The sequence below is a fragment of the Tenrec ecaudatus genome, chromosome 1 (assembly GCF_050624435.1).
Source record: "Tenrec ecaudatus isolate mTenEca1 chromosome 1, mTenEca1.hap1, whole genome shotgun sequence".
In the NCBI taxonomy this organism is placed as follows: Eukaryota; Metazoa; Chordata; class Mammalia; order Afrosoricida; family Tenrecidae; genus Tenrec; species Tenrec ecaudatus.
In genome coordinates this window covers 305,870,343-305,883,238 of record NC_134530.1, presented here as the reverse complement: position 1 = coordinate 305,883,238, position 12,896 = coordinate 305,870,343, and the positions used below count along the sequence as shown (strand labels likewise).

Sequence of the window (12,896 nt, the reverse complement as noted above, 5' to 3'; positions counted from 1 at the left end):
GATTGAGGGCATGTACCTGGAGTTAAAGATGTCAGGGAAAGCTCAGATGGATGTTGGCGGGGGACCTTCAATGATTAGTATATTATAGTATAAATTATACTAAAAGATTTCCAGCACTCTTCCCTCTGGGTCTTTCCTTCCTTTGTTAATCTTCATACAAGATAAATCCAGCTTCTTGTTTTTTTCCATTTTTCTTTTGATTTCCATATCATTTATTTCTCCTTTGAGCCTTATGATCTCTTTCCTTCCTTTATTTATTTATTTTTCTTTTAAACAATTTTTTCTTTCTTTTCTTTCCTTCCTTTATTGGAGGGATTGTGTTGTCCTTGTTTCAGTACTTGGAGGTGTTGTGTTAAAGTTTTTATTTTAGCTTTCTCCTCTTTTTGTATGTGTGTGCTTTTGGTGTGTCCCAAAGCTTTTGATACGTTGCTATAATTTTCATTTGTCTCAAGGAATTTCTTAATTGTCTCCTTTATTTCCTTTATTACTTAGTCACTTTTTAGTATTATTTTGTTCAGCCTCCATGAGTTTGTCTTTGTGTTTCTGTTCGTTTTATTGTTGATTTCTAATTTTATGGCTTGTGGTCTGAGAGGATAGATTTTTAAATATTTGTTGAAACATGATTTGTGGCCTAGTATGAGGCCTATTCTTGAGAATGTTCCATGTATATTGGACAAGAATGTATATTGTTGTTTTGTTGCTGAAGCATTCTGTACATGTCTACCAGGTTGTTTTTATTGATTGTGTTATTGAGCATTTTTGTGCCTTTGTTGACTTTCTAATTTATTTTTTATTTTTGACTTTTTTCTTGACGTTCTGTCTTTCCTTGCGAGTCGTGAATTAGTGTCTCCTGTTATTATTGTTGATATGTCTATAACCTTTTTTAATTCTGTGATGATTTGAGTGAGGTATTTTGAGGGTCTTTCATTGGGTGCATATATGTTTATAATAGTTGTGGGTTCCTGAGCTATTGGTCCTTTATCATTATGTAGTGAACGTTCCTATCTCTTATTATGTTTTTTTTTTTTTTGCCTTGAAATCTATCTTCTCAGAGACTAACATTGCTACACCTGCCTTTTTTTTGGTTGCTGTTGGCTTGGTATACTTTTTGTTCAGCCTCTGGTTTTTAATCTGTGCATGTCTTTATGGGGTGTGTTTCTCGTAGGCAGCATATTGATGGGTTTTGTGTTCTTAACCATTCTACTACTCTCTCTTTACTAATATATTCAGACCATTAACATTCAGTGAAATTATTGATAGGAATGTATTTGTTAGCCACCATTTTGCTTTATACTCGTATGTTTCTGTGTTCATATATATGTTCCGTGCTTATACGTGTGTTGTGTTTAGTTTCTTTGTTCTTTTTGTGTTATTTTCTTGCTTTGGGTATTGGTCTATGTGTGTTCATTTCTGTGAGGAATTGTCGTGTGTTTCTTTCAGGTTTGTGTTTTGTTGTTGGTTTGCTCATGGTACTTCATTGAGTATTTTTTGTAGTGGTTGTTCTTGATTTTGGAATTATTTTAGTTTCTCCTTGTCTTGGCATACTTTTGTTTCTCTGTCATATTTGATTGATAACTTTGCTGGATACAGGATTCTAGGTTGACAATTTTTTCCTCCAATACTCTGCATACATCACTCCATTATCTTTTTGCCTCCATAGTTTCTGCTGCGAAATCTGGGATTATTTTAATTGCTGATTCTTTGTATGTAATTGGCCTTTTTGCTCTAGGCTGCTCTTAGAATTTTTTCCTTGTTGTTGGTGTTAGACAACTGGCATATTGAATACAATATGCCAGGTTTGGGGCTAGGGAAGCCGGGGGAGGGTGTCCTTTTGGGATCTTTCCTGCCTGGGGTTCTCTTGACTTCCTGAATAACTATCTTTAGACCTTGAGGATAGTAGGTGCTCTGGGATTATTCTCCATGTGTGTTTATTTCCTTCTTCCTTTGCTGGAATCCCTATAAGATGCAGGTTGTTCCTCTTAATTGTGTCCCACAATGTTCTCATGTTTTTTGGGGGTATCTTTTGTATTTTTTTATCTGTTCCTCTTTTTGGAATCTACAGATTTGTCTTCTAGGTCACTAATTTGGGTTTGTACCTCTTCAATTCTGTTTCTCTATACCTTTCTAGTGCTGTTTAATTCTTATATTGTAGTGTGTTTGGTTTTTGTGTTTTTGTTTGGAGTTTTTGTTCTACAGCATGTAGTGAGATTACTAGCTTTTCTATTATTTTTCTTTTTCTCAGACCCTTCCTCAGTTGTTTCATGAGTGCCATAATCATTCTTTTGAAGTCTTTTTCTGGCAAATCTGTGGCTTGTGCAAATTCAGGCATTACATTCAGGCCTGTTCAAATTCAGGCATAACCAAATATACGGGATTTGCTTATTTGTTTCTTTTCCTTGGTTTTTTTTTTTTTTTGTGCACCGATATCTCCTGTTTCTTTGACATCTTGGAGTCACTATTAGGGGTGTAGGTAGGTGGTGTTATTTGGCAGTGGTTAACTCTGTTAGGTAGTGCAGTAGAGGGGTGTGGACAGTTTGTATTATGTATCTGGGGGGAGAGTGTTGGATTAGGTATTAGGGGAACATTTAGAGTGTTACTCTTTAAACATAGTAAATGAAGTGCAAATTTCTAGAATCAGAAAAAGGGTGTTTAAGAGTTTTCATCCTAGTGACTTTAGCTTACTTCCTTATAAACCCTGTGAAAATCAGTTTATAACAGTGATTTGGGGTTTCTCTTATATTTCTCCCTGAAGCAGTATGCCCATGAGATGGATGTAGAACTGGGAGAGGCTAACTTTTCCTCTCTGGGATTCTGTGAGAAGTTTGAGGGGCACACTAAATGACAACCCCTTTTCTCCAAATTTTGAGCAAATTGGCAGAGGCACAGGAGCTAAACAATTTATGCTTGAAACCTAGGCTTTATTACTGACAGAAGGTAGGACAGATCAAGCAACTCAGAAGCAACTCAATGGGCTCCTACCGGCAGAGCTGAAGTGCGGCAGCCCTCCCCAGCTTAGGCCTGCCTGGTAGAGCTTGAGCAAATAGGACCAGGGTCTGTCTAAATCCCACTTCTAAAGTGGACAGAATAACTTCCCTAAGAATATCCACTTCATTCTCCTAACAAGTAGATACTTTGTGATTGAGCGAGAGGTGAGGAATGAAGCTAGAAATGCTAGCTATAACTGAAGCCCTCCCTATGAAAACATGAGAAGTTGTTAGCTGATGACTCATAGCTGAATGAAATGTTGTCTGATCATGTGCTGTCTTCATGATCACTGGTATGTTTGAACCCATTGTGAAGCCATTGTTGTTGCTGTTTGTAGTAATCCATTCATTGGATTTTGGTTTTCCCTGACCCCATGCTTTACCAAACATGGGAAGTAATTCCTAAAAAAGAAAACTGAAGCTTCAGAGGATTTATCTTGCATGAAGAACCTGTGAGGATCTTATAGCATGTGCTCTTTGTCTCTTCCTTAGGGAGTGTATATCCCAGATCTCTGGTAGTACTCCTGAGCCTCCTGAAAGCACAGTTCCAACTTTGAACATTCTGAAGGACCACCAGCCCGGTGACCTGTGGGCCCGGATGCACGTTTCATCCATGGAGTATGCTGCCGGAGACATCACCCACAAAGGCAGGAAAAAAGACAAAGCTCGAGTGAGAGAACTGCTTCAAGGCCTTGCCTTTTCTGGTGACTCAGATTTGGAGGAAGAGAATGACCCTGAGACCCAGCGGCCTCAGAAGAAGCGAAAGATGTCAAGTGTCCCAGAGAAGAACTGGACCAAAAGAGACATTCAACCCAGCTTCCCACGCTGGTCAGCACTGGATTCTGGACTTCTGAATCTCAAGCATGAGAAATTGAACCCAATCGAGCTCTTTGAATTATTTTTTGATGATGACACTTTCAATTTGATTGTCAGTGAAACCAATAATTATGCTTCTCAGAAGAACGTCAACTTGGAAGTCACAGTCCCAGAAATGAAATGTGTGTTTGGTGTCCTGCTTTTGAGTGGATTTGTAAGACATCCTAGAAGAGGAATTTACTGGGAAATCTCTGATACTGACCAGAATCTGGTTAGGGATGCAATTAGAAGGGACAGATTTGAATTGATCTTCTCATGTCTACATTTCGCAGATAATGGCCACCTGGACCAAAAAGATACATTTACAAAATTGAGGCCTCTTATAAAGCAGATGAATAAAAACTTCCTCATGTATGCACCCCTGGAAGAACACTATAGCTTTGGTAAGTCCATGTGTGAATGCTTTGAAAGTGACCAGTTTCTAAATGGAAAGCCTATTAGAATTGGCTATAAAATTTGGTGTGGTACCACTACAAAAGGCTATCTGGTTTGGTTTGAGCCCTATCAAGAAGAATCAGCTGTGAAGGTAGAGCAACATCCTGATCTTGGTTTAGGTGGGAATCTAGTGATGACCTTTGCTGATGTTCTTTTAGAGAGAGGTCCCTATCCTTATCACCTCTGTTTTGATAGCTTCTTTACAAGTATCAAATTGATATCAGCCTTGAAGAAGAAGGGCCTGAGGGCAACAGGAGCAATTCGTGAAAACAGGACTGAACAGTGTCCCCTTATGAGCACAGGACACATGAAAAGAATGAGGAAGGGGTATTTTGATTTCCAAGTAGAAGAAGATGATGAGATCATCTTGTGTCGTTGGCATGGTGATGGTATCGTCAGCTTGTGCTCCAGCGCTACAGGCATAGAGCCAGTGAATGAAATAAATTATTTTGCTGGTGGTGAAGAGAGCCTTCAGATACATCAGCCTTCCATAATGAACCTGTATGATGAATGCAGGGAAGGTGTCGCTAAAATGGATCAGGTAATTTCCAAATACAGAGTGAGAATAAGAAGCAAGAAATGGTACTCAGTTTTAGTAAACTACATGATTGATGCCGCCATGAGCAATGCCTGGCATCTCCACCGAACCTGTAACCCAGGTGCTTCTCTAGACCTCTTGGATTTTTGGAGATGCGTTGCACATTTCTACTTGGAGCACAATGCTAATCTGTCAGACAAAGGCAGGTGACATGGACATAATGCAGAGCTGAGCAAGTTGCAGAAAAACCTTAACTACATATTTGATTGTATATTCCAAAACGAATCTGGTGCCTGTAAGATCAAGGATTGTTATAACAAGTAACGTTAGAGAATTATCTATAAAAATGTTGAATTCCAGTTATACCTTTTTCTATGTTCAATTTTGTTGTTGGATATGGAATACCATTTATTTGTTCAATTGATTATTTTATACATTTATAGAATGGACCCTGCTTTTTTTTTAGCCACTCTATCAGTCATTTTCTTTAAAAAAATCATTTTATTGGGTGCTCATACATATCTTATCACAATCCATACATCTTACATTGTGTCAAACACACTTGTACATTTATTGCCTTCATCATTCTCAAAACATTTGCTTTCTACTTGAGCCCTTGGTATCAGCTCCTCATTTTTACCCCTCCCTCCCCACCACCCCTTCCCTCATGAACCCTTGATAACTAATAAATTATTTTTATTTTGTTATGTCTTACCCTGTCCGAAGTTTTCCTTCACCCACTTTTCTGTTGTCCGTCCCTAGGGTTATATGTAGATCCTTGTAATTGGTTCCCCATTTCTACCCCACCTTCCCTCCACCCTCCCAGTATCCGCACTCTCACCACTGGTCCTGAAGGGTTCATCTGCCCTGGATGTCCTGTGTTTCCAGCTCCTATCTACCAGTGTACCATCCTCTGGTCTAGCCAGATTTATGAAGGGGAATTGGGATCATGATACTGGGGTGGGGGAGGAAGTATTTAGGAACTAGAGGAAAGTGGTATGTCTCATTGTTGCTACACTGCACCCTGACTGGCTCATCTCCTCCCTGAGACCCTTCTGTAAGGGGATATCAAGTTGTTTACAGATGGGCCTTGGGTCTCTACTCCATACTACCCTTCATTCTCAATGATATGATTTTTTGTTCTTAGATGCTTGATACCTGATCCCTTTGACACCTCATGAACACAGAGGCTGGTGTGCTTCTTCCTTGTGGGCTTTGTTACTTTGAGCTAGATTGCCATTTGTTTATCTTCAAGCCTTTAATACCCTAGATGCTATATCTTTTGATAGCTGGGCACCATCACCTTTCTTCACCATATTTGCTTATGCAACCACTTTGATTTCAGAATTGTGTCAGGAAGATGAGCATCATGGAATGCCAGTTTAAAAGAACAAAATGTTCTTGAATTGAGGGAGTACTTGAGTGGAGGCCCAATGATGGATCCTGCCTTAAAAAAAAATCTCCTGGAGAATGGCACCTTAAAATGCAGGCAATTTTGGGGGAGGGAGTATTAGAACTGACTGTAATTACACAGCTCATTTTAAAGTTGATTTAACCATTGGGGGGTGGGGGAAGTGTTCTGAAATTGATTGTGGTAATAATTGTACAATTATTCTTGATATGATTGAGCAAATGAACTGCTGAATTATATGAAAGTTAGGTGTCAATAAAAATGTGAAAAAATAAAAAATGCAGGCAGTGTCACATAGTAACCATAGAATGGTACTAAATACATAGTTTAAAAATAAAGAATCCATGAAATAAATACCAAGCCAACTTTACTACCATCGAGTCAATTCTGCCGCATAGTAATACTAGAGGGCAGGGTAGAGCTTCCCCTGTGAGTTTCTGATATTCTAACTTTTTAGAGGAATAGAAAGCCTCATCTTTCTCCCATGGAGTGGCTGGTGGTTTTGAACTGGTGATCTTATCATTAGCAAACTACCACAAAGCCACTATATCACAAGGGCTCCTGTTCATGAAGTAAGAATGATCTAAGGTAGTAAGAGGTGGGAGAAATCAGCATTGGTATCAAACTGGATCAGATTATGTATAGATAAGAAGGGCCTAGAACCAGTGTTGTAGGAGAACACTGTAAAAGGCAACTTCAGAAGTGAAGCTGTATCTTTGAATACCTATCCCATTGTCATTTTAGGACTTTACAAGAAAAGTCAAAAGAATAAGGGAAACTGAGGACATATGAAGCCAATGAATAACAATAGTCATTATGAGAGTAAAGTTGACCAAAAGAGCATTAATCCCTTTTTGAAATCAACTAAGGAGGGAAGTGAGTGAGTCCTGGATTAGAGTATTCAGTGCTAGGTAACCCAGGGAGGAACACGTGATGTGAACACATATATTGAAGCCCAGTATTGGTGAGTTTGTGTGGAGGTCAAGGAGAAGTGAGACTAATCTCCTTCATGAGGTTACTTAGCCCCTCTCCTCACCTTTCTTTCACTTCCCAGGATGTACAGTTCGCTTTTGACTCGAAAGCCTGTGGTCTGTCTGTCTTGTGTCCTTTCAACTCAGCCACAGCCATCCAGTCAGTTCTGATGCATCGAGACCCTGTAGGTGGGGAGAACAGAACGGGCCCTTTAGGTTTCCAAGTTTGTAAACCTTTACAAACCTTTGCAAGCCCCATCTTTGTCCTGCACAGTGGCTATTAGGCTTTAATTACTGACCTCATGATTAACAGCCCAATGTGTAATCCGCAGTGGCACCCGGAGCTACTTGAATTCTTTCAACATAATACTAGTCATAGCAGTAGGTGAATACAAATGATTAGCTGAAAAGCTGAAAGTTCAAACCTGCCCAGAGGCAACTGGGGAGGAAAGGTGTTGGAATGCCACGGCCTTGAACACATCATGAAGTGCATTCTACTTTGCACTCATAGTGGGGTCTCCATGAGTTGGAAGTAACCAAACTGGTTTGGTTTTTGGTGGAAACATAAGCCAAGGGTAAACCATATACGCATATGTTCCACATTCAGATACTCAAGTTTGTAATTGATCTGACATTCCGTATGTACTGCTCACATCACTAACATGGGCTGTTTTCTGAGTTCAAGTGATAGAAAGTCTGATATGTACAAAGCTTGGGATGGATTTAGGAATAAACACCCTGTCTATATCTTCTCTCTCTTTTTTTTAAACATTTTATTAGGGGCTCATACAACTCTTATCATAATCCATACATATACATACATCAAGTGTATAAAGCACATCTGTACATTCTTTGCCCTCATCATTTTCAAAGCATTTGCTCTCCACTTAAGCCCTTTGCATCAAGTCCTCTTTTTTTCCCTTCCCTCCCCGCTCCCCCCTCCCTCATGAGCCCTTGATAATTTATAGATTATTATTTTGTCATATCTTTCCCTATCTGGCATCTCCCTTCACCCCCTTTTCTGTTGCCCGTCCCCCAGGGAGGAGGTCACATGTAGATCCTTGTAATCGGTACCCCCTTTCCAACCCACTCACCCTTTACTCTCCCAGTATCGCCCCTCACACCCCTGGTTCTGAAGGTATCATCCACCCTGGATTCCCTGTGCCTCCAGCTCCTATATGCACCATGTACAACCTCTGCTCTAGCCAGACTTGCAAGGTAGAATTTGGATCATGGTAGTTGGGGGAGGAGGAAGCATTTAGTATCTGGAGGAAAGCTGTATTCTTCATCAGTGCTACATCGCACCCTGACCAACTCATTTCCTCCCCTAGACCCCTCTGCAAGGGGATCTTCAGAGGCCGACATATGGGCTTTGGGTCTCCACTCTGCACTTCCCCCTTCATTCACTATGGTAAGATTTTTTTTTTTATGATGCCTTATACCTGATCCCTTTGGTACCTCGTTATCACACAGGCTGGTGTGTTCTTCCATGTGGGCTTTGTTGCTTCTGAGCTAGATGGCCGCTTGTTCACCTTCAAGCCTTTAAGACTCCAGTTACTATCTCTTTTGACCTGTCCATATCTTCTGTGACACTATCCACACCATTATCTGAGGAAGAGAAACTCTGGAGACTTGCCCTTTCTCAAGGCCCAGTTCTCCCCTCCTCCTAGATCATTCCCATCAGCAAGCATTCTGTAATAACTCCTATCTTTAAAACAAAAAGTCCTTGACTCATGATCTCCTTCTACTTACTAATTCATATCTCTGATCCCTTTACAGGAAAACCCCCCTCACACTTACTCATATAGCCAGAAGCCTCTCACCCTCAGAGCTTTTGCACTTGGTGGTTCCACTAGAGAGCTGTATGTATCCCTCTCTTTCATGTTTTTTGGACTTCCATATAAAATAGTAACTCCCTGCAATTCCACCCTGGCACCCATTTTTATCATAAATTTAATGGCTATCAAGGGGGATCAGAACAGATCTAAAACCCATATGTTGACAATAGGACATCCACCTCACAGAAGGGTCACAAGGAAGGGCTGAATCAACCAGGGTGCCAGGGTGCGGTATAGCACCAACGAACCACAACATTCCTCTGGTTCTTTGAGGCTTTTTCACACCCCCCCCCCCATTCTCATGCCCCAGTCCTACCTAAAAGCAGTTCTGGCTAGACTGAAGCATGTACACTGGTACAGATAAGAGCTCATGACATGGAACCCAGGTCAGAAACAGAAATGGGAGTAGCAATACCAGGAAGGTAGGGAGAGAAAGGGGGAACGGATCAGAATGATCGATGTATAACCACTCTGAAGGGGAATGAACAACAGACATGTGGGTGAAGGAAGATAGCAGTCAGTGTAAGGTATGAAAATAATAATTTATAATTTGACAAGGGGTCATGAGTGGGGCTAGCAAGGGGTGGGTGGGTGGAGAGGAGCTGATACCAAGAGTACAAACAGAAAGTACCCTATATACTCATGTGTAACCCAAGTTTTTCAGCTCATTTTTAATGCAGTTTTTGTGATAAAATTAGGTGCCTCGGCTGATATTCAGGATCAGCTTATACTCGAGTGTATGCGGTAAATGTCAAAAATGATGATGGTAACATATATGCAAATATACTTGATACATTTGAAAATGATGATGATGGCAACATATGTACAAATGTGTTGACATAATGGATGTGTGTATAGGTTGGGATAAGAGCTGTAATAGCCCCCAATTAAAAGATTTAAAAAATATATGCTTGATATAATCTATGTATGGAATTTTGTAAAAGCCACCAATAAAATGATTTTTAAAAAGTAATAATTACCATCTAATATATTACACGTTTTCTGCCTCTCCTCTTTCACTTATATGCAAACTCCACAAGGGCAGTATGCTGAAGAACAACCCCTCCATTGCTAGTTTATTTCCAGCGAGGATTTGGTACCTCATGGAAAATAACGAAGGGAAAGAGATTGGGAGGTTGCCCATCAACACCCCATACACCTCCACCGTCATCCCCTCAGGAGACTTATTCTCAGCTACTCATTCTAAAGCAAAGTAAAATGAAGAAGAGCAGCACGAACCACTGGAAAATATCATTTAAGATGGCTCCATTCAAGGGCCTGGGTGTCAGTAGAATCAACCTAGTTCAATAACAGTCTGAATCCTAAGATGCCTAATTAGCTTGCCATGATGGCTGAAGGCTTTTCCACAGTCATCACACTCCGTCTCTCTCCTGTGTGACTTCTCTGATGTTTCACACTTCTGCTAAATCTTTCACTGCACTGACTACACGGTTGGGCTTTCTCACCAGTGTGAATTTGCAGGTGCTGGAAGAGAACCTGTATTCTGACTGAAGGCTTTGAAAAACTCATTCCACTGATTGTGCTTCTCTCCAGTGTATATCCTCTGATGCAGAACAAGGCATGAAGTTAAGAGGACGGCATCCCCACACTCTTCACATTCATCTGGTTTTTCCCCTGTGTGAATTATTCCATGTCAAACGAGGCCACTGCTAGCATAAAGGCTTCCCCCGACTCCTTCCATTGATAATGTAGCTCCAGTGTGACTCTGCTGACGTTCATTGAGACCCGACCTTTGGGTGAAGGCTTTCCCACATTTTCACACCCATATGGATTCTCTCTAGTGCGGTTCTCAGGTGCTGAATGAGGACAACACCGAGTGAAGCTTTCCCCACATTCATTGCACCTTGATGTGTTTCTCTAGCGGCGTGTCCCTACTGTTTTCTCCCTTTCTGTCATGTCTGTAAGTTTCCTGTACTTAGAATCCAGGATCCTGAACTTAATATTCTATTTCTTTTAAGAGTTCTTGTTTTGGTGCCACCTTCTGGTTTGAAGGTTTATTTTCACCATCACATTGACTTATTTTGACTGTTTCAGAGTGAGGTTTAAAGTTCAATTTTGAACAGTGATGGAAGAAAACTTTCCTAAGAAAACCTGGGCAGACTTACAAAGATTTTATAAAAATTGGGGCCAAAGAATTTTTTTTTGTCCTCGAGCAAATGTTGCCCTTTTATTAGAAGTATATGTGTTAAAAAAAAAAAGAAGTATATGTGTTTACATATGATTCACACATCATATACTTCTGTAGTTCAGGCATATTAAAAAGAGTTGTATAATCATCACTACAGTCAGTTCTAGGACATATTCTTTCTTCTTGCACTTGTTATTAGCTCCTCATTTCCTTCCAGCTTCCCCTCCCATAACTCCAATAAATCATTAATCCAGTTACTGTCTTTATAGATTTATCTATCTCGGATTTTGTGTACTAGAAAATACAAGAAAAAAAAACACTTTACAAGCCAAACAACAATAACCAAATAAACTAGGGGGAAAAAAACCATCAAGGGAAAAAAGTCAGGGAATATTAAAAACTAGAACAAATTTCAAGTGGGTCAAAAAGGAAATAAAATGCTCAGTTTTCACATTTTAACCTAATTGCATTGCCATAATCACATTTACAATCCTCTCTTGGCAAGGCTTTTCCAATCCCTCGACTATGGTCAGAGGGGATTCAGTACAGGCTTAATGCACATAGGAATCCTGCTAGTGGAGTTTGGAAAAGAATTTCTAAAGAACAGAATGATCTCCACTTATTACATATGTTTATGGAGGGCTTCTGTGTTGTAGCCAGTGTCATATAAGACTGTTTCCCTCGGCGGTTGACTTGTCGTGTCCCTAGGGTTGGTGTCATCCAGTGAGGTAATAATAATTCATGATGTCACCCTCCCCACTCCTGTGCAGGGCTCAGAGCTTCATGGCTCCCCACAGTTTCTCCCCCTCCCATTGGCAAGCTTACTTTCTGACCAGTAGCTACTGCTGTGGCCCACTTGTCATACCTTGCCGGTGGGTGCTATGGTAGGGGGCTGGAATTTGATGAGTTATGCACCGGGAGCTGGGTAAAACACCAAGCCTGGTAATACTGTTGCTGTAGTAGCCCCTACCCCTGTGACACGAGCCCACTCTTGCCTGCCACCACCCTTGGGGTCACTTTGAGGTCATTCTGACTGTGTCAGGAGGGCCACTTCAAATTACTGACTCCATTGTTGGCACTGTGGGTAAAGCCAACCGTGAGATGAATCCTTGATCTAGTGGAGCTTACATTTAGTAAGGGGGGAAGCAGTAACAATAATGTAATTTCAAAAAGCAGGAAATGCTATGAAGACAACAAAGCAGAATATGTAAAGCCAGACAGACAGCTCCACAGGTGGTGGAATTATTGCACATTTAAGAGTATAAATCTGCTATACCCTAGGTCTGCTATCTGAACAGGATGAAAATCACTCTATGGGGAATAGGTGTATGTACCACGAGGTCCTCTCCTATGCGCTGAGCATGCAGGCAAGATCCCAAGATGACCAACCCTGGCCAGGCCAGCAAACATGCTTTCTCTCTCAACAGTTTCTAACCTAAACCAATTTGTGTCCCGCCCCTGCAAACTTTACTCCTGATAGGAAAACCTTATTAAAATTTTTCTCACATTTGCCTCTGAGAAAGTTTTATGTAAGCATACTCTCATATCCTACCTTTCTGGGACCAGCCCTGTCTGATGCCTTAGTTTTTCAAAACCAAAACTCAGCCTTTGAGGTGATTCCAGCCCACGGCGAACCCCGAGTGTTGCTGAGCACACCTGCACCCTCAGGGGTTCTCATAACTGACCGTTTGAAT

At 40.8% G+C, this 12,896-nt stretch overlaps 1 protein-coding gene across 5 annotated transcripts in view; it reads left to right on the top strand.

Annotated features, from left to right (window-relative positions):
• PGBD1 (piggyBac transposable element derived 1) overlaps positions 1–12,896 on the top strand; it is a 63,863-nt gene that overhangs the window by 19,994 nt on the left and 30,973 nt on the right. For 3 of the 5 annotated variants that reach the window (XR_012780032.1, XR_012780031.1, XM_075532589.1), the window contains exons 7-8: positions 3,477–4,243; positions 8,547–8,626. Coding sequence is in view for 3 of the 5 variants with exons in the window: in XM_075532589.1 (XP_075388704.1) it covers positions 3,477–4,243; positions 8,547–8,626 (847 nt within the window). In the remaining 2 variants the exon portion in view is untranslated. Of the gene's footprint in view, positions 1–3,476; positions 10,021–12,896 lie in introns of those variants that run through there. The other 2 variants (XM_075532599.1, XM_075532581.1) reach the window with 2 other exon arrangements.